The sequence below is a fragment of the Pseudorasbora parva genome, chromosome 1, assembly GCF_024679245.1.
Source record: "Pseudorasbora parva isolate DD20220531a chromosome 1, ASM2467924v1, whole genome shotgun sequence".
Lineage (NCBI taxonomy): Eukaryota > Metazoa > Chordata > Actinopteri > Cypriniformes > Gobionidae > Pseudorasbora > Pseudorasbora parva.
The window spans coordinates 21,865,134-21,888,088 of record NC_090172.1 but is presented as its reverse complement, the minus strand read 5'-3'; the positions used below and the strand labels follow the sequence as shown (position 1 = coordinate 21,888,088).

At 36.4% G+C, this 22,955-nt stretch overlaps 2 protein-coding genes across 3 annotated transcripts in view; both read right to left on the bottom strand.

Annotated features, from left to right (window-relative positions):
• Positions 1-1,127: 1,127 nt before the first annotated feature.
• brms1 (BRMS1 transcriptional repressor and anoikis regulator) lies at positions 1,128-19,575 on the bottom strand. 2 transcript variants are annotated; one of them, XM_067435199.1, is made up of 11 exons: positions 19,436-19,575; positions 17,431-17,658; positions 16,970-17,060; positions 16,625-16,752; positions 16,452-16,531; positions 13,238-13,322; positions 7,029-7,121; positions 6,388-6,452; positions 6,268-6,307; positions 2,243-2,351; positions 1,128-2,135 (listed from the first exon to the last, which is right to left on the bottom strand). In XM_067435199.1, the coding sequence occupies exons 2-11, from the start codon at positions 17,642-17,644 to the stop codon at positions 2,018-2,020; spliced, it is 1,023 nt and encodes a 340-aa protein (XP_067291300.1). In that variant the 5' UTR covers positions 17,645-17,658; positions 19,436-19,575; the 3' UTR covers positions 1,128-2,017. The 2 variants fall into 2 exon arrangements, with proteins under 2 accessions (XP_067291300.1, XP_067291376.1); XM_067435275.1 differs by lacking the exon at positions 2,243-2,351.
• Positions 19,576-19,827: 252 nt separating this feature from the next.
• ppp1r14bb (protein phosphatase 1, regulatory (inhibitor) subunit 14Bb) overlaps positions 19,828-22,955 on the bottom strand; it is a 28,539-nt gene continuing 25,411 nt past the window's right edge. The window contains exons 2-4 of the mRNA XM_067435093.1: positions 22,493-22,576; positions 22,361-22,393; positions 19,828-21,694 (exon numbers count right to left, since the gene is read on the bottom strand). Coding sequence (XP_067291194.1) covers positions 21,626-21,694; positions 22,361-22,393; positions 22,493-22,576 — 186 coding nt within the window. The 3' untranslated portion in view covers positions 19,828-21,625. The remainder of the gene's footprint in view (positions 21,695-22,360; positions 22,394-22,492; positions 22,577-22,955) is intronic.

Sequence of the window (22,955 nt, the reverse complement as noted above, 5' to 3'; positions counted from 1 at the left end):
GAGGCATTTTTAAGGACTTCAAAAACAGAACAACAATCACTGCCAAGCCATTTTAAAGCTGGGATGAGACAGGACTTTTTTTTCCTGTATTGGCTTCTAATTGTCTGAAAGAAGAATGTCATAGTGGTGATGACTAGGATGACAAGGACAGTAACAGTGTTTTTCAGTCACAAGATGGCCCCAGACAGTCAACGACAGCGGAGTCACACGTTAAGTACCGGTATGGAAAATGTAAATTTAATGAAATACATTGACATTTTACATTGCATTGATATTTTGCATATTGCATAGTAAATGGAGTATTGCAACACAGGCTTTCATAATGATAACTCGTAGTACCCGGATGAGCGGTGTATTATTCACTTTGGTAGTTTTACTCTGGGAATAATTTACAAGTAAACATTAATCCAAATGATGGGTTAAAACAACCCCAATTGCCCGTTTTCAACCCAACCTGGGTTGTTTTTTATCCCATATTTTTTTAAAGTGTAGCTTACCTATCAGGGACTGCATCTTCACGTGCAAGTATGATACTTGTATGATATTAATTTGCATTATAAAATATTTTATTGAACCAAAAAAAAAAAAAAAAACACCTTTTCATAAGGTTTAGCCATATTGGGAATATCAAATGTATATTTTATAGGAACAACCTATTTCCATGCAAATCGTTAATGTCTGTCCACCTTAAATCCTCGAGACAACCCTTACCTCTTCCTCGCTAGTCTGCGCAGCTTCACCTCTTCAATCTCTTAAAATCACGAATCACTTAGAGACTCTTCAATCGTTAGATTCATTAAATCTCAACGACCCAATGATTGGAAGCAGAAGAGTCTCTACTTGAATGACGCCAGAGCTTGAGTTTTTAATTTCCAAATGTATAAATTAATTTTAGAAAACATCTCATGTTTTTATCCCCCTTTAATATTTGTTTTCCCATCCGTGCGTCTGTTCGTGTTACGTTAGGTGTTAGTCCCATCTAGTGGCTAAAAGCAAAGCACTAAAGGAAATGCAGTGACACCACAGCGGCCCCTAGAGGGCACACGCGGTACATGTTTAAAATAAATACCTTCAGCCTCTGACAGGTCCTGCAAGACTTTATAATGAACGACTCATTCAACAGCAAATGTAATAAAAGTTTAGATTTTAATAATGCTTCTTGTTATAAATACATGGTTATCTTAAACACTTCATAAATAAGTCTTAAAAAGCACCCTCTGTTTTAGATCCCTTCACAGGTGTCTATAAATACAATGTATTACAACAACAGTCTTTCAAAATGTACTGGGAAAAAAATCTGTTACATCTCTCGTTATTCTGAGTGCAATGAAAGGTGTTTGATTGTGTTTTCCTGCGTTCTGGGTACAGACGCCGCTTTTCACTGAGACCTGATCCCACTTCCTTCCAAAATACAAAGCTTTAGCTATTAAAAACAGATCCAAGATCAGTTTAAAGAAGCAGATAGATACGATTTGATGCGAGTGAGTGCAGTCCTTTTCGCCCCTGTGGTGTTTTTAGTGTACATGAAATGGACTTTTATAACCATTTTAAATGGCAAAGACAAACAGACAAACCATATTATAATTACAAAGTTTGTTTTAGACTTCATATGCGGTCAGCATTATGAACGTATTCAGTGTGAGGAACTCAAAAGTATTACTGTACAGAAAAGCTTCATATAGTCTATTAGCAATTGGTCACCAGGCTGTTAATGTGCATGTTGTGTATGTATAAATTAAAAATCAGCTGCACCAGAAATTGCCTACTTAATGTTAACAGTGTTGATCTGGGGCCAGATCAACCTTATTTTCATATTCATTATGATATATTTGAAAGGCCAAAACTGATCTAAGATCATAAGTCACTACACATAATAAACATCCTCTATTCTGATCGACACCAGTGCATAGCATTAGATTGGATTTCATAAGTTTTTCTAAAGGTGTTGGTAAATGTGTGTTATTTGGTAATTATTAAAGGGAAGGTTCACACTCTCTGAGTGTAATGTTTATCTTCTTTAAGCTTTTCGTATGGCGTGTTTGCCTTTCTGAAGTTGGGAGACGTAGATTTTGGTTTTGGTGCCATCTGTGCGCTTGAACCAGACCTCTCCTGCGCTGATCCCTGTTATTACGACCCTAAGAGAAACACACAAGAAAACAGGAAGACTATTTTACTTGAAATGTTTTTGCAAACAAAGCCAAAGCGAAGACAGATGCGGTCATGTGTCTTATGCTCTACTGACTGTGCTGGGCTGTTGTCATTGACTTCTAGAACGACACTGCTGCCTTTGGAGAATCTCTCTCCATCATAGAAGAGAGCCCCATCTTCACATCGCACAGACACCTGCCTGTCTGAGAGACAAACAGACACGCTCACAACCTTCAACATGTTACGCTTTAACAGCTCGTAATGCCCCAGCTCTCTATTGTTGAGACATTTTATCACTATAAAGGGCTGTCTAGAAATTGCTGTCATTAAACTGGTTCACAGACTTGACATGATAAAAAAGCGTGCAAGAGTCTTTGTGTGAACTAGACTAAACAAGAGATGAGTGACAGATTTTGTTAATTATCAGCTTCACATAGGAGAACACTACACATCAAATATCTTCTGATCATCTATTTTAATTGCCTCATGTTCATGGTGGACAATAAAACAGCTTGTCACTACTGAAAGCTTAGTGTCATCCTGGTTAGGGTTTCAGAGGTAGGTATTAAGACGTAGGGCATTTTCATACAATCAGCTTAATGCAACGCCAGGCACAACGCAAGTGTTTTTTCCTAGTTTCAGTCTGACGCATTTATCATTTTAATGTCCAGCGCCACGTTATTTAAATATCACTAGATCTCAATAGACTGCACCTGCACCGTTGACCAACAAAACCCTGGTCTAAAGTCAATAGTGCATGTTAGGAATATGTACCTTTAGGCAGGTACACTGCTTATTACACACACTGGGATGTGAGGCAGCACACAAAATTTTTAAAGCATCTGGTTGTCAGTATATGTACCGGTAAACACCCTTGTGAAATATATATATATATATATATATATATATATATATATATATATATATATATATATATATATATATATATATATATAGATAGATAGATAGATAGATAGATAGATAGATAGATAGATAGATAGATAGATAGATAGATAGATAGATAGATAGATAGATAGATAGATAGATAGATAGATAGATAGATAGATAGATAGATAGATAGATAGATAGATAGATAGTTCACTTTGAAATTACATTTTGATATGTTTTAGCTTACCTCATGGGCATCCGAGATGTAGGAGTATTTGTTTCCCCAGTAGTTTCAATTTTGATCATTTTAGGTCAAACCGTACTTGTCTGTGACTCACATAATGCAGGTCTATGGTCACCACCTCAAAGAGCATACACAGAGAAGTCCAAATTAAACAATCCCCCATCGTAAGTACACACTGATGGCCTAAGACACGAAATGAGCGGTTTGTGTGAGAAAACGAACAGTATTTATATAGTTTTAACCTCTTGTACACCACTACGTCCGACTGATCCGAGGGCGCGTGTGTGTGTTTCCTGTTGTGACATTCGTGCGTTCGAGCTTTAGTCTGCGCAAGCGTGGAAAGCGCCGGAAGTGGTATCACATTCTTGATCAGTGTATTCTGGTTCAAAAAAATATGGTTGTGAAAAAAATTCAACGTTGTCTGTTAATATATTGAAATCTTCTTCCATTGCGATGTCCTGTACGTCTAAATATGTTTAGATCTTCACAGTGAAAGGTAACACTTCCCAAACTTCTGCGTAAACAATGAGAGACGTACACGCACGAGAGATCCACTTCCGGCGCTTTCCGCGCTTGCGCAGACTAAAGCTCGAACGCACGAATGTCACAACAGGAAACACGCACGCGCGCCCTCGGATCAGTCCGACGTAGTGGTGTACAAGAGGTAAAAACGATATAAATACTGTTAGTTTTCTCACACAAACCGCTCATTTCGTGTCTTAGGTCATCAGTGTGTACTTACGATGGGGGGTTCTTCGTATGCTCTTTGAAGTGGTGACCATAGACCTGCATTATGTGAGGCACAGACAAGTACGGTTTGACCTAAAACGATCAAAATTGAAACTACTGGGGAAACAAATACTCCTACATCTCAGATGCCCATGAGGTAAGATAAAACATATCAAAATTTAATTTCAAAGTTAACTATCCCTTTAATATACATTTTTTTGTTGATTTAAAATTTTGCAGCTCAATGTTTATTACAGTATAAAAATAAATGATAGCGTGCAGATACCGTTAAATACTAAAATGAGCTTTACAAAAAAGTTTCTGTAATTTAACAAAAGAAATACTGACAAAAATGACTGCCAGTGTGTTAGCAATTGAGACAAACTGTAAATGCAATTAGCTGAACTTTAAATACATCTTTATTTTTAATTACATAATTACTTATATTGTCTTTGAATGTGCTGCTGAATGTAGTGAGAAGCACTAAACTACCTTAACTAAAATGTAATTAATGTAATTTCTACTGAAACTTCTGTCATATTAAAATACAGGGCTGTACTATTAATATTGTATTTGGTTGTAATTAATGCTTTTTATGCCAAAGAGGACAGCAGAATAATGGGGAATGAACGTGGGAGATAAATGAGAGATGGAGTGGAATCAAATGTTACATGTCAAGCCATTTTTCTTTCACAAAAATAGAACAGGACTCTAAATGTAACATTAATGCCAAAGTACTTTCAGTCGATCAGTCTGGAGTGACAGAACAAGGGAAATGACACTATAAATCAAATGTCTGTATCTAACTTAATCAGAGGCCAGACAGATAGAGCTTGTAAGTGAGGGTTGAGGCTAATGGAAGCAACTGGGATGGCAATGGAGAACATGCTTAGGTCCTTTTTATTTAAGCTAGAGACAGACAGTAACACTGTGTATTTACCTATGAGACTGAGAGTATCCCTGAAGGCATGTTTACTAGGAAGTCTTTTACCAGATAATTATTATTTGAAAACACACATCAACACACACACACACACACACACGCACACACGCACACACACACACACAAGGTCCTCAAAAAAAGAAAAAAAGAATGAAATATAATTATACAGAATTAAATGGTCACGTTTTAAAGAGAGAAAGAATGAAGAAAAAGAGAGTCGAATTTGGCACTATAAAATCTATTCCGAGGTAGCTGTGAGAAAGAAATCATTAGTTACCTATATTTAGCCCATGCCAAGAACCCTGATGTTCAGCGCATGTCATTTCCTTAAATACATATACAATGAGTTCATTCTTGGAGGTAAGTTTAATGAAGTTCACCTGACTACTAGGGAGGCCACAATTCTCAATATACTATTGAACCGTTCGGTACGACATCCATGGTTCTGGATGTGCCTGTCAATTGGGTTTTGTTTTTGTTTTTCGGTTTTGCATTTAATTAATTAATTTCCATGCATTTTATTTCTCTCTGATTTGATTCTGTTTGTTTGTGTCTGTGATTCTACATGCTAAAATATGAATAAATATCCAATCACTATGACCTAAAGTTAGGGGATGTTTAGCCACGCTTGCAATGGCAAATTTCACACTTTAACAGAGCGGTGAAGTGAGGCAGCAGTGCGCACCGCCTTCTTTCAAACTAAAAGCCTGTCAAACAGGATGTGGACTAAGTGATATTACTGCGGCAATACTATCAAATAAACACAAGGTTAACATAAACACAGTAGGTTATGTCTAAAGTGAAAGTAAAATCAGATGCGTGTCTGTATGCGTGCAGGTCTTAAAGTGACAGCAGAGCCCCTAATAGGGAACATGCTGTCCTTAAAGGGACAGTTCACCACAAAATGAATTGTCATTATTTATAAACTCTGATGTTGTTCAAAACCGGTATTCATTTCTTCTGTTGAAAATAGAAGAAGATATTTTGATGAATTTTGGTGACCAATACAAATGCAATACACTAGGAATGTGTACAAAGTTTTTTTTTTCTTTTAAGCGAAATAAAGAATTGTATTGCAATAAAAAATGGTATTCTTTTAAAAACTGATGTGACAAGCTATCAGAACCAAAGTGAAAACCGTGGTTAAAAAACTGAGTTATCTATTCAATCATGGACTAACTGTATTGTTGCATCCCTACTGACTACCATGAGGTCCTTGACCTCCCAGTGTAGCTGGCTAAGAAAGACAGAGACCAACAAGGAAACTTGAATGAAGTACTTAAATGAACACAGTCCCATTTAGTGATTGACTTACTGTCTGCTTTCTTCTTCAGAGGCAACAGCGCCGCTTTTGCCTGAAAGACAGAAAGATAAAAGTCACGATCCATCACACAGCTTCACTGTGATTGAAAGGCTGATCACTCATCATGAATACCTTCTTGATGGCAGTCCAGTCCTCCAGTATATCAATGTCTCTAAGCATGTACACTATGTATGGCCCTAAAAAACAGACAGACACATTGAGCAAGCAGGAGAGGAAGGAAGACAACTTCTTTAAAGAGATTTTGGATAAGAGGTGTAGCCTGGTGATTAATGATCTAGCTTGGTAACTGGGTGATTTGTTGGGCAGATTTTTGTATTTTAGATGCTAGCTTAACCCATTTTCAATTAGCTTCTTTAGAAAGATATAAATCAGCATAAATCAGGTTGGACCAGGATGGAATGTTTCATGAGGTCTAGTCTCAATTACTTATTCAGAAAAAGTAAAAATAATAAAACATCATGTTGTATGGTAATACAATTACTGTTAAGAGTATTTTTTAATTAAATAAAAAATAAGCCATGTGTGATTCCTGTAAGATCACACTTTCTGATCTTGACTACAAACTGTTAATTGGTGGCCTTCAGTGAATTGTATAAATGCACTGTAAGACCTTTTGGATAAAAGTGTCAGATAAATGATGAATTAGTAACTGTTGGTACTGAAATGTGATTTAATTTGAAAGTGGTGACAGAAGTGGTGACTATGCAAGAGAAGAAGAGATGGGTCTGAATACAAAGCGAACACTTCATTACCTGACACAAGAGCCGCCTTCTTCTTCCTGTCTGGGCGAATCAGGTGACTTCTTCTCTTACACTTCTTTATCTTCTCGTCATCATTCCACCATTCTGATTGACAAAGAACAAGTTTGTGTGTTTAAGGATATGGTGAGTATTTGCATGTGTTTCTAACTTTATTTGTAATGTATAGCCTATATTTTATTACATTTGTAACATTTGATAACAGTTTCTGAACCTGAAAATATTTATTTCAATCGTATTGTATTTATTTGTGCAATTGATAATTGGTTTATTTGTTTGTTTGTTTGTTTTTTTAATTACTGAGTGTTTAATTGTCTTTAATTATGTTTGAAATGTATATTATTTAGGCTAATTGTTTAAACACAACACCTATGTGTTTAAACACCTATGGCTAGTTGCCATAGGCACAAGTTCCTTGTGTAATAATTTGTTACATTTATATAACTTTTTACATAACTTTCAAAACACTTTACATATAGAAGGGGGAATCGCCTCAACCACCACCGATGTCCAGCATCCACCTGGATGATGCGACGGCAGCCATATTGTGCCAGAACTAGTGTTGCACAATATACCGGTACTAGAAAAGTATTGCGATACCCTACTATTACAAACTAGCCTGACGTGGTCATACTCAATTCTAGTCAGAATATAAGTCTGAAACCGCTTCATTGGGCTGTAATTATGAGGCATGTTTCAACCGAACCAGGAAAGACCTCAATTGGATAGACCTACAACCAATCAGAGCAACGAAGCGACACATTGTCAAATGTCAACAGACAGAGCTCAACTGCACTGCGTTGCCAAGTCCGCGTTTTTTACGCGGATTGTTTTCTATGTCCAAGGGTTGAAGCGACTATTATGTGATATATAGACCCATAAGTGCGAATTTTAGTAGGCAACCGCGCCAAAATAACACACATTTTACCTCCCAAACACCATTTTTGTTTCCAGTAAACACCCCGAGAAGCTATTGTTTTGGGCTAGTAGTTGGTGGGTTTTGTTGTAAAACTTGGCAACCCTGTCTGCACGCACACTGGAGTAAACGATCTTTGCCGGTGTTGTAAAAAAATAAAAGAATTTAATTAATGATACACAGAGTACTTACCCAACATGATCATCAATTCTGAGAGAAATTGTGAAGGTGAATGCATATACAAACAAGCTCTCCATTTAAAATTTGAACAAATATAATCCAAGCCCCTTTGATGACGTGCATGATTACGTTACTGTTCATCATCTGTCTGTCATCGCCTAAAGCCCGCCCTGATGATTTCATTGGTCCGAACAGTTTCTGTTCGGGGATAATTACACCTTTATGGATTGAGGCCAGACCGAACCGCCTGACCTAAAAATGTTTTGGGGCTAAGTTCGGCTGGCAATCAGGCTAATTACAAACGGTACGATATGGACATTTATTAGTACCGGTACTTTAAGGAGGACAGCGCTAATACGCTAATATGAGCTGTATTTCTTAATTTGCGTCATGTGTGACAGAAGGTGTCAGGACGTGTGTGCAGAGCTCTGCTTCCACCGTACAATAAACATTGTAAGTAGAAGAGTTAAATATATAAGCACAACGCATGATAAAGAAAGCAACAGAAATATGTGCGCATGAGAAGAAAAAGCGTGGAGCGGGACGTGCTCGTGCTACCGGACTCTGACCTGAAGCGCACACACGCACGTGACTTTCAGACAACAAACATGCGATCACCATTCAGATCTTTCCTGGATTATTATTTGGGTTTGAATGGTCTGGCGAGGATTCAGATAAACACAGTTGATGTCTTTAGTGAACATGTAGCCTACAGCTGAGGTAATTAGATCCGTGCAGGTCTTGCCAGACCTAATATTCTGTGTGATTAATGTTAAGCAAACAATGGAAAATAGAAAACCACCACATGTTTGGCTAAATAACTAAAATATATTTATTAAGAATCACTGTATAGTTAAATTAAACAGTAAAGACTAGTTTTATATTTGATTATTTAATTTCTTTCTTGACTTGCCACTGTTAAATAGACCTAATGTAGCTGAAAAATAAAGCACTGTTTTTGTCATGTTTAAAATTTCCATTTTTTGCTTATTTTTAAAAACAGATACAATTGAAAATCTATATTATAATTATAAGATTACATTTAAAAAATATTAAATTACTCATATCATAAAATAAGATTTTGGTCATCCCCACCTGTTCAGAAGGGAAAGGTTAGTGAACGAAAACATGATTAATAATGTGATCTCTGTAAGTATGTTCACGCTGGCATGTAGTTATTATAGCAATAAAAGGAGGGAATGGTTAAAAAACCTGGGCAGGAACATGCTGGCCAAATGAATTTTTACTAAACAAATAAAACAATGAATAATAAGTTCTGTTGTCATATTATTTATATTATGTTTTTTGTTAGTTTTTTACCGTGGTATCGATTTAGTATCGGTATCGAAGTATTTTAGTCTGGTATCGTATCGAAGTCATAATTTTGGTATCGTGACAACACTAGCCAGAATGCTCACCACACACCAACTTATGGTGGAGAGGAGATGGAGTGATGAAGCCAGTCAGTATATATATTAGGGCCGGGACTTTAACGCGTTAATTAAGATTAATTAATTACGTGACTTTAACGCGTTAATTAATTACGCAAAAAAAAAAAATGTAACCACACTTTTTGCACCGCGGAACGTTTTTCAATTAATGAGTTTCGACGGACCGATTATACTGGAACACCAACTAGCGCTCCGGAGTCACGACAATAACAAACCATGGGTGCGTCTCAATCAGCTCCCTAGTTCAGTAGTCAGGGCACTGATCAGGGAGTCAGCCCATTGACTTATGTCCTGATCAGTGCCCTGACTACTGAACTAGGGAGCTGATTGAGACGCAGGGCATGAGCGAACATGAACGAAGAAGCTGATGAGACCATGGATGAGACCGCTTTGCTTGGCCCCGTGGATGGGAAATTTTGTTTTAAAAAACGAAAGAATGGAAGCGTCGACAAGACCACGGTTGTGTGCAAGCTATACAACAAGGAATTTGCGTATCACCGCAGCACATCGAGCCTCAAATATCACAAATATGCTTTTGCTAAACTTAATGGCAAACATTGTGCTGGTCTGCTGGACTGAAATAAATAAACAATATTTTGTTGATTAAGCTTATGTATTCAGTCATTATTCAATGGTATACTAAAAATACATGTGAAAAATTACTTCTCATTGTTCTCAGGTCAAATATTTATATGCAATTAAAATGCGATTAATTTCGATTAATTAATTACAAAGCCTCTAATTAATTAGATTTTTTTTTTAATCGAGTCCCGGCCCTAATATATATATATATATATATATATATATATATATATATATATATATATATATATATATATACTGAACTCCAACCTGTATGTCAGAATGGGAAAGAAAGGTGATTTAAGCAATTTTGAGCGCGGCATGTTTGTTAGTGCCAAACGGGCTGGTCTGAGTATTTCACAATCTGCTCAGTTACTGGGATTGTCACACACAACCATTTCTAGGGTTTACAAAGAATGGTGTGAAAAGGGAAAAACATCCAGTAGGCGGCAGTCCTATGGGCATAATACCTTGTTGATGCTAGAGGTTAGAGGAGAATGGGCCGACTGATTCAAGCTGATAGAAGAGCAACTTTGACTGAAAAAGTCACTCTTTACAACTGAGGTATGCAAAAAAGCATTTGTGAAGACACAACATGCACAACCTTGAGGTGGTGGGCTACAACAGCAGAAGACCCTACCGAGTACAACTCATCTCCACTACAAATAGGAAAAAGAGGCTACAATTTGCATGAGCTCACCAAAATTGGACAGTTAAAGACTGTAAAAATGTTGCCTGGTCTAATGACTCTGTTGAGACATTCAGATGGTAGAGTCAGAATTTGGCGTAAACAGAATGAGAACATGGATCCATCATACCTTGTTACCACTGTGCAGGCTGGTGGTGGTGGTGTAATGGTGTGGGGGATGTTTTCTTGGCACACTTTAGGACCCTTAGTGCCAATTTGGCATTGTTTAAATGCCACGGCCTACCTGAGCATTGTTACTGACCATGTCCATCCCTTTATGACCACCATGTACCCATCCTCTGATGGCTACTTCCAGCAGGATAGTTCACAAAGCTCGAATAATTTCAAATTGGTTTCTTGAACATGACAATGAGTTCACTGTACTAAAATGGCCCCCACAGTCACCAGATCTCAACACAATAGAGCATCTTTGGGATGTGGTGGAACGGGAGCTTCATGCCCTGGATGTGCATCCCACAAATCTCCATCAACTGCAAGATGCTGTCCTATCAATATGAGCCAACATTTCTAAAGAATGCTTTCAGCACCTCGTTGAATCAATGCTATGTAGAATTAAGGCAGTTCTGAAGGAGAAAGGAGGTCAAACACAGTATTAGTATGGTGTCCCTAATAATCCTTTAGGTGAGTATATATATATATATATATATATATATATATATATATATATATATATATATATATATATATATATATATATATATACTCACCTAAAGGATTATTAAGGATTATTATATATATATTAAAAATCCCAGGATGTCCTGTGATAAAGAGTAGGGGTATAACCCCGGTATCCTCACCAAATTAGCCCATTAGCCTCTGTCCATCATGACCTTGATGGACAGAGGCAAATGGGCAAATTTGGCAAGGATGCCGAGGTTACACCCCTACTCTTTATCACAGGACATCCTGGGATTTTTAATGACCACAGAGTCAGGACAGTTTAATGTCTCATCCGAAGGACAGTGCTTATTGACAATATAGTGTCCCCATGACTATACTGGGGTGTTAGGACCCACACAGACCACAGGGTGAGCACCCCCTGCTGGCCTCACTAACACCTCTACCAGCAGCTACCTAGTTTTCCCAGTTGGTCTCCAATCCAAGTACTGACCAGTCTCAGCCCTACTTAGCTTCAGTGGGAAACCAGTCTTGGGCTACAGGGGGATATGGCTGCTGGCATGTAAGTGTTCTTTATCTTGTTGATTTTTGTTTATGGTATTCAGCTACAATTAAATGTTTTACAATAAAAATCTAACAAAGACTAACAAATACAGTAACAAATGTACTACTCATTGTACTACTCATTTTACTACTCATGTACTACTTAAGTTCATGTTAGTTAATATATTATCTAATGGTAACCAATGAAACCTTATTGTAAAGTGTAACATGTTTTGTTTTTGGTAACACTTTACAATGTTTCATTAGTTAACATGAACTAACCATGAACAACACCTCTGTTCAGCATTAGTTCATCTTTGTTAACATTAGTTCCAGCTGTCCAGCTGAAAAATCCAGCTGTTCATGTTTTGTTCATGTTAGTTCATATGTGCTACTAATGTTAGCAAGATTTTAATAATGCATTAGTAAATGGTCAAATAAATATTACCAAGACAAATAAATGCTTTATAAGTGCAGTTCATTATTAGTTCATATTAACTAATGAACCTAATTGTTAAGTGTTATTGAGTTTGTTGCCCACTCTGACCTCTGAAGGCCGCTGTGTAATTCACACCCTGACAAAGACACGTTAGGGGAAGCATTTTAATAATCTTATGTATGCTTTAAAAGGGGTTCGAATGCCAGTCGCCATGTTGCCCCTCCATCTTGAAAGTACATTAGCCAAAGAGGGACATATCCGTAAATTCAAGCTTTTCGCGTTTTAACGCTCGATGGCATCCATGAACAAGGTGTTGAACTGGAAGCCATGTTAATCTTGACTAAATCGGCCACCGTAGGAGTTAAAACGAAATCGGAATTGAGAGGAACACAAACCAAAATTCACTGGATTGTCATATACCTTTACACCACTAGATGGGGGAAAATATCACACAGTGTAGCTTTAATGTGAATTGTCTCAAATCGAATCGTTCTGAATTGGCAAACATCGTTCTTGAATCGAATCGAAAACCTATGAATCGTGAATCAAATCGATTCGCTGCCTACCCAAAGATTCACAGCCCTAATAATTTTACATGTCCACTTCCGGTTTTATCCGAATATAGAATCATTTTGAGATTGTTACAGATAAAGATATAGCACACCCCCAGTCTGTAGTAATAATATTTAGCTTTTTTTTTTTGAAAAAACAGACATCTATGCTGCATCCCTGCTCAGACAGCCAGGTAAATGTGTGCATGTGTACCTGAACTCTGTTTGTCCTCCTCCAGTCTGCGGATCTTCTCCAGCAGTTCTGTTTTCATGGCATCAAACAAGAGTGTCCTCTCACTCTAGAGAAATGAACATCTCATTACATATATACACACACACTGACTGATACGATTCATGCACTGACAACAAACAAACAAACAAACACAACTGTTTTGGCAGAGACATACAAATATTTATTTCCACCAGTGTTTTTCACTGCAGTGTGTTTTGTGCGATAATGCCTCTAGATTATGTTTAGATGTTTATATTTTGTATGAACCGGTGTATTGAAATGTATTATTGCTACTAGGCATGTAAGTTTATCAAATCACACAATGTTTTAGTGAAAAAGTACCAATGTAACACCATGTTTATAATACCTGAAATGTCCTGCAGTACCATGTGAGTCCCATGGCACATGAATATGTACATGATCATTAAGTACCATGGTACCACACAAGCAGCTTTTAAAATCACAGATATTAGGTGTCTTAACTACTATGCAGTTAGATAAGAAAATAAAGGTACAAAAAAAGTTGAATACGAAAGGTGGAAGCTAGATTTGACTTGTTAAACACATGGCTTCACTTCAGAAGAACTTTATTAACCTCCGGAGCCGTGTGGATTACTTTTATGATGCATTTCTTGAGTCTTCAAATGTTGGGCTCCCATTCACTGCCAGCTTGGATTAGCCAGTACTTTGTTTTTTATATAACTCAGATATCATATAGGGAGACCGGGATGGTTGTAACACTTTTTTTTGGAGCATAAGTAACTCAGTGGTTCTACTAGGTGTCTCAAAATGTAATACATGGTAACCACATACAGTGTATATGCAGGAATCCTGAAGTTCATTTCAATACCTTTTTAAGACCTTCTCAAAATATTTTAAGACCTTTCATCGCACTTCAAGTTCCAATCAGCAACAAACCTTTAACTTAATAAACAGTTGTAGTAAAATGTAGAATTAAAAACTCTATCGTAGGCCCATTTTGTATCATTTATATTGTATATCTGTTTCACGGCATATGAAGGGCGACGCATCACCTAACCGCACATTTCGCAAAATAAGTGACATCACCTGTAGACAGTGCTGATCGCGCCCCGAGCCAATCTCAGACTGAGCACCCCGTTGTTTTTTAATACTTATGGGGATAAAAAATAAATATATTCATGCATACTTTTTGGTGTCCAACTCTTTTGACAAAGCTTGAACTTAATACCTCATAAAATCGTGATTGAGACTTTTTTATACATTTTAAGGGTCTTAATTTTCCCAAAATGGATTTATCAACTTGTAATACTTTTTAAGACCCCGTAACTCACTTGGACATGTACTTTACAGATCATGTTAGTCAAATACAAAGAGTTCTGTTCTTATAACCTACCCCACTGGGAGGTAATTTGCGAAAGCAACACCCACATTATTCAATTTTTGCATAAACATCCTTAAAACATTTTTTAAACGTTTTAAGCAACAATTAAAACTGAAGAAAAAAAACATTAAAAAAACTTATGTTAAGTTTTGAAATAAAACTTTTATTTTATTTCAAATGTAATGCAAACCAATTTCTGCGTGTTTGTGTGAGCGTGTGAGTACGTATACTGTATTCCTGTCACACAAGGGTTCAGGCACTAGCACTATTTTTATGTGAATTTTGAGATACTGCATAAAAAAACACTGGATGGAAGCATTGAGATGCACATAAATTCTAATAATGTGTACAAAAAACTGGTGCGTTCAGTTGAGGCAGATATTTTTTTATTATCTGCTAATAAAACATGTGCAAAAACTACAATGGAAACACGTTTACTGAATAAATCCCTTGATACATGATTTTTCCTTAACAGAGAATGTGACTGATAACTGAACTCATCATAGGGGTTGGTTGTAACATTTTTAATAAACTGTTACAACTATCCCCATCCCTACCAGCCATAACTTAGCTGCCTGTTTTAGCATATGGGATTGAAGCTAGCATAAATACAAAGCATTAAATTAAACTTGAGAAATGTCTACTTTCTGTCATGTAAACTAAATAATTGTACCTACAATTCATTGATTGCTAGGCAAAAAATAATCTGGATGAAAATGTTTACTTTCTTATTTGAAAATCACTTTTTTTGGTCAAAAATCTACAAATTTGCTCACAGTCACATGTAATTTCTCCTGTGAGCTCAAAAAGAAGATGGGACTAATGTGATATTAATGTTCAATTAATGTGACTAATTTAATTAATCTGACTAATATGATATTGTGACTATTTATTATTAATGACGTTACCACAGCTCTTTTCTGTTGTAACAAGTTACAATGTGTTAAAACAAGTAACAGTGTTACAACTGACCTCATGTTATGAGTAAATCATGAGGTCATTTTCATTTTTGGATAAACTATCTCTTTAAGTAAGGAATAACCCCTGGCTAGCTGTGCATTTAATTATTTTAATGTATGACGTGGAGGCAAAGAACCACCAAAGACGCAAAGCGGATAATATAGCAATTTGCCGGCATTGACAAATTAAGCTGTTATTGATGTTTGCAGCGCAATATGTGACCGGAAGAATAAAAATCGCTGTTATTTTCATCAGTTACAGCTTGTTAGATACGGCTAGCATTTTGCCTGCTTCATATCAGACACCGCGATGAAGTAGTGCGTAATATTACATTTATTTGAATAAATTAATTATCACATTTATTTGAATTAGTTATTAAGAGAGATAAGATGTGTGTGTGTGTGTGTGTGTGTGAATTACCTGCATCTGTTCAGCATCTTTCTCTATTAAAAATAAAGCTGTGAGTTGAATTACTTCTAAACTAGTGATGTCACCCTATAATTGCTGAGTAATGTAAGGTAACAATCCATTAACGAATCTATTTTATTAATGAAAGTCATGGGGCAGCGTTGATAACAGGTTTCTGTGCACCTAAATGCATGTGTGCGCAGCACGATATCTGCAGTATCTCTGTGTGCAAGTGACACATGTGTGTGTGCTTCAATAGAAGCAGCACATTATTGCAGATCAGTGATTAAACTGATTTGGAACTACCTTTGCATTAAAAAGCTTTATTGTACACCTTTCAGCCAATCAGAATCAAGTATTCAGACAGACCATGTATAAAGTATAAAGACACTTAATATAAAGTGGGACTGCTTTTTATAAACAATGTTAAATCTAGATATGTGTGTGTCTGATGAGCTGCATTACCTCTAAATGTTGTTTCGCCCCCTGCACTTCACATTCATGTTTGTGTTTGACCACTTGCAGACACAGTTCTCTGTACACACCTAGAGGGGGCGACAAGGAGATCAGTGAATAAACAAACAGTTGATCCAAGACCTGCAGTTAAGATGTAAGAGAGAATTCATAATGTGTGTCACCTGCCACTTGTGTCCTCTGCTGTAGGTTCTGCTGCAGTGTTGCCAAAGGTTCTCTGTACTCTCCTGCCTTTCCTGTCAACACCTCATCCAGCTTCATTTTAACCTGGTTCAGACGTTCTTGAAAAAGCCTGAAATAGATGAAAAAGTAATGTATAAAGCTCTAGAATTTGGATGCAGCCTCAGTGTAGAGTCGATGTTCTTCAAACTATATAATTTGTTTAAAAATTACAATAGAGAATATACATTTTTATTGGTAGGTTTTCTCTTAAGCCCCTCCATCCAAGAGGATGGCCCTGTTTGTTTTGGACCAAAAAAGGAAACCAAATCAGAAAGAAGTATTCTTACTTGTCCTTTAACTCCAGGAATTGTTTTTCTAGGTCAGACATTTCATCCAGGCACTGTGATCGTCTTCTCTCACAATCTTCATCATCCATTTCTGAAAGGTAGAACACACACTCATCCACACTAGTTCATTCTCTTTTCCTTTTGATTCCAGTCAGACTTTACTAAACTGCATTCTATATACCAATATATGATACATTTTGGCTATTGACAGTTTATGCTATTCAAAAGTACTTCGCAGTTTAAGGATAAGATTTAGAAGAAATTAAATAAAAAATAAAAAATGTAAAGAACATTTGAAAAATATATGGCCCTGAAAAATAACGTTTAGTTTTCTTTATGTAAAATGTAATTTTACATAAAATATCACTCTCCCAATGCAACCACTTTAACAGCTGCTGCAACAATACTCAGAGAAAATACACAGAGAAAATGCTAAATCATTGAGTCTGTTGTAAACAGACCTGAACTCTCTTCCTCTTCTTCCTCTTCCTCCTCTGCCTCACTCTCCTCCAGGTCACTGTCCCGCTCCTCTCCACTCTCCTCCATCGTCTCCTCGGCCTCTCCTCCCTCTCTCTCTTGCTCCTCTTCCATCTCCCCGTTAGTTTGAGGAACCTCAGAGTCGGCCTCCGTCTCCATCTCCTCCTCTGGCTCTCTGGCAGCAGGATGAGCCGGCATGACTGCTTATAGCACTGTATTGAACAGTGTAATAACAGTGGTGAGATCTCAACAAAAAAAAATTATATATATATATATATATATATATATATATATATATATATATATATATATATATATATATATATATATATATATATATATATATATATATAAAACAGAATATTAAAATAAATGTATTATATTATTATAAATTATATTTATTTAAACTAAATAATAAAATCATTTTCTCATCTAATCTCCAAATTTTCTCCTCAGAAAATGATTATAAAATAACTTTACGTGATTGATCCATTAATAACCGGTTAATGAGTACACTATATAATGTAGTACCTGTCAAAATTTGAAAATAATATTTAAAAATTTGTTTTTGAATGTCTCTTATGCTCACCAAGGCTGCGTTTATTTAATCAAAATACAGTAAAAACTGCAAAATTGTGTAATATTACATTTTAAAATAATTGTATTTAATAATTGCAATTTTCTATTTTAAGAAATTTAAAAATGCTATTTATTCCTGTGATGACAAAGCTGAATTTTCAGCATCATTATGCCAGTCTCCCGTGTCACATTAAATGATCCTTCAGAAATCATTCTGATACGCTCAAGAAACATTTATCATCAATGTTGAAAATGTTTTTTTGTAGAAACCGATACCAACATATGTGTTAAGGTTAAAAAGCGAGCAAAATAAATACTTATATTCACCAAGGAGAATTCAAAACAGTGATTTGTGTCAGTGATTTCTAGGTAATAAATTATTTAATACGTTTAATAAATGCAAATAAATGCTGTTAATTGAACTTTTTCTTCATTAAAGAATCATGAGAAAGTATCACCATTTCCACATAAATGTTGCAACCAACTGTTTTAATTTAATATTGATAATAATAAGAAGAAATATTACCTGAGCAGCAAATCAGTATATTAGAATGATTTTTTAAGGGTTGTATTTAAGACGAATGATGCTGAAAATCCAGCTTTGCCCTAATACATTACATTTGAAAATATATTAAAATAGAATTTAATTTGCAATAATAATTTTTAGATTAAACAAATGTAGCCTTGGTGAGCATAAGATACTTCTGAAAGTAAATATTTTAGATGCATATGAGAAATGACCAAACTATAACATCTAGAGGACACTAGCAGCTAAGAGCACAGTACCCTGGCTGAGACAGCAGGATATTTTACACCCTATTAACCACTTTATGCTTAAGTAGAAAGAGAAAACTCCATGCATTCTTTTGACACAGTTCGCAGTGTGATGCATTAGCACTCTTCAGTAGGATTTGTGTGATCAGGAGCGCGTTCACAGTCTCGACGTGCATCATGAACATCTTCTAAAGGCCGCACTGCACTGACTTAACGTTACATTACAAGCTCGTAACTCTTCTTCACATCTATAGCTCAGACATTATCAACTGTAAGATACATTACTAGTTACAGCCTCGTGCTGTTCACATAAAACTATGGATTTAAGTTCGTTGTAAAAACTCGTTTTACATTTGAACAACTCCGCACTTCATTCAGAGACCTAAAGTGTCCGGTTTAACGCGGTGCAGTGATGTTAATGCACAAGAGTGAAAAACAAACGTTTACGGCTTTAAAAACGTCCCAGTTACAATGTAGTAATTGATTTTCTTACTTCGTGACGTTGTATTGGATCTATTGATCGCTCCATGAATGTTCTCCACAAATTTACCGATGCAAGGCATGGGATAACAACAATACACAGCGATCTTGCGAGGAAACTCTATTAAGTGCATAAAACACAGGAAAACAGCTTACCTTTGTGTCGATTATTGCTTAAGTCATGAAAAATATGACATATTGTCGAGTGAATTTGCATATCAGGACAAGTTGACATCGGACAAGTCTACTTCCTCAGCGTTGATACGTTCGTTGAAACACACTACCGTTTAGAGGCGCCATCCAATCAATGCAAACCTCGCTGCTTCTAAGAACCAATAGAAGCTCAGAGTTGAACAATCGCGGTCTCGTCCATTTCAGTACACGGTGATCTAACAGACCAATAACATTTGAGCTGCTTAACTTTATATCAACGGACAATGTCTCTCTAAAAAACTAGCAGGAGACGCATATTTTACTACAAACTACTCTTCAACTAGCAATGAAGAATTTGTATTCAGTCAAGCAATAAAAGAAACAGCCACACACAATTGCATTTACCATATTTTTATTAAAGTTGCATAAAAGTGTAACAAAATTGGGCAAAAACAAGACAGTTTAGTATTGCTACAAGGTTTGTTTTTCTCCAAAGGTATGATCACAATTGCTTTTTTTTCTTTCTAATTCATATAAATGAGTCAAATTGATTATTTCAGTCCTCCATTGTCCAACTGGACAAGAAAAAAGAAAACAGCACTACAAGGCCCACATTATGATAAAAACGGACTCCATTTTATGTTAATAGACGTTAATGCATCTAAAATTGCTCTGTATGTAGTGAACTTCCATTCCTAGCAAAAAACAGAATCACTGAAAGTACAACCCTTTTATCCTAAAACCTCAAAAAGATTTCCACTTTTGCAGCTATTTTGTTTCCTTTAATTCCTCACGTGATTAAATTCGTTTGGTTTTCATAACATAAATTTAACCTAAGGCAACATCTGAAAGTAGGAAGAGTGACTTGAAATGCTGAGGAGTAAGTGAAAAAGAGAACATGAAAATGGGGGCTCAAAGAAAAACAAGTGTGCACAGAATGAGAGAAAACAGTTAAGAGTCCTGGACAGTTGTCATTGTACCTGCCTTTATGTAATACACAAGTGAACTCAGATGGGATGTGGAAGAGCTTCTGTGTATTATCGATGTATGTTAGTGTGTGATGACAAGCTCTCCCTAAACACCTGCTGGAAATGTTGGACTGGTGAGTTTCAAGAGCACTGAGTGAGACTATTAGCCCTCTTATTACAGTATTTGATTGGCTGAGACAAAAAGAGCAGATGGCTTCCTGGGAGAGATGATTTAGAAGAGTCATGTGAGAGGATTAATTCTAAACGTACGCTTGGCAGTGACCATGACGCACTGCAGCTTGTCTAGCCTGCTCTCATCCAGTCTCTCCCTATCGGTCTCTGGAAGAGTCAATGTGCACATCTGTGAATGTGTGTGAGGCCCAAGAGCCACAGCTGTGATTGGATATGTGTGTGCGTGTGTGGTTATTTCTCCGGATCCCTGAGGGTGGTGATGCCCATGAATTTCAGAGAGAGTGTGTGTGTGTGTGTGTGTGTGTGTGTGTGTGTGTATTTGTGGCATGTGTAAGACAGGGGAAAATTAAAGAAAAGAATCAAAGCCCTGTTTTTTTTCCTACACACAGTTCTCTCCCCTGTTAATACCACAAATCCGAAGTAACTCCCTCACTTTATAACCACTTTAATCACTCTCTTTATTAGTTTTTTTTTTTTTTTATTAAAAATGTTCCTGCATTTATTCAAGGAAGAGGAGGATCAAAAATAGTGAGAGAGAAAATCCACAAGGCCGCTTCTGTTTGATCTCCTCCATTTTAAACCAAGGATCGTCACAGTTTCACAAAGGGTTTTAGTCCAGGTGTTCATTGAGAGAGCAGGGAGCTTTGAAACCAAATTGAAACAATATTCTAACAAAATCCAAGTTTATAAAATAAAACCATTCTATGCACAAAGACTAATGAAACCAAACAAACAAAAAAAACAATAATGAAAATATGTTTAAACCATTTCAAAACAATGAAATCTTCCCCCTTTACAAAAAACGTCAAATAAAATAAAATAATACAAATAAAATTAACAAAATGAGAAAAAATAAGCCCTGCTTATAAGGATCTGATTGAATCTCCTTTAACTTTGCCTCCACCTCCTCCCCAACGGATGCAAAGGAGCAACGGGACTGAATGAGCACCTGCTCAGGGGCGAATAGTCACGCCCCTAAAATTGGAAAAGGAGGGATAGGATTGGTTGAGGAGCAGTGGAGGAGGGAGGAGCTTCACTTCTTCTGAGGAGTACTGAGCTTCTGCATGCCACGGATCCTGTCCAGCAATTCAGCTACAAACTCCTACGAGAGGAAAAGATGCACAATTTTTTTAAATACAAACTTAGCAGCGAGTTGGGAGGTTGAGTAGTTGATTCTGCAGATTTACCCTTAATTTGAACAGCCTTAAAACTATACACATGCATTAGTTTTTCCTCATCATCCTCATTGAAGAGAATTAATGTGGTTTAAATATTTGTCTAAATGAATTCTGCTTTCAGCTGCCGATGTGTAGTGCTCTCAGCTGTCAATATTTAAATCCATTTCCATAATTCCATTGATATGTTCACAGGATTAGGATATAAAATGTGAAAAAAAGAGTGAACAAAGATGGTTTCAGTATCATTCAGATACTGTTAAGAGTTTTATATTAATATTTAAATTGTTTTTTATTTAAAAATATTTTTATATTTTTTAAACAAATAAATGTTTTAAATGAAGTTAGCTTTAGTAATTGAGTTTTTCTGGGGGGGGGGGGAGTCTACAGTTTTTATTTAGTTTTATTTACGTTTTAGTTATTTTAGTAAATCAAGTTCAACTAAAAGGAAATGAGAAATGTTGCCTTGGCAACTAGCTGAAATATAAAAAAAACAAACGTTTTATTTCAGATCATTTTTATTTTATTGAAAGAAACAAATTTCTAATGGTTTTAGCTTAAATTTTATTTAACAATGATACCAATTTACTCACTTCAGTAGGTTTATAACAGTCTACCAGCAGGTCCTGTTGGAAAACAAGAGAAAGATGTCATACAAACATAAAGCTTGAAGGTGAAGATAAGGATAAAATATATAATCTGACTTTTTTGAGAAGGATGGATACCTTGACTCGTGCGGCTCGGTCTACGTCGCTCTCCATGTCCAACAGCTCATCCACATCAATCTCCAGCTCTGGGATCGCCTCTTCCTGTGACACATACGCATAAGCATCATGAAGCTTCTGGAAATGATCTGTTTGGATCAAGGATATGTCTATATATTTAAACACCCCCAATAATTAACAACTAATTATAAATTACACAACTATGCTCGGTAATTCCCTACAGCTCCTGGAAATGATGCAGTATTCCCAGAGGGCAAAGAAATAGTAGCTAAGCAGAGACAACTGAAACACTGTGACGCTGGTTCCACGGATGACTCTGGAATGTTTGTGTATGTAAGTGAGTCTCAGACCGGGGATCTGTGTTTAAAGCAGTTATACACAAGCAGCAGCTTCTTGTCAAGTCCCCACCAGAGTTGGTGAAGGTCAGTGTCGTTCTGCCTCCTCACCACTAGAGGTTTCTCTT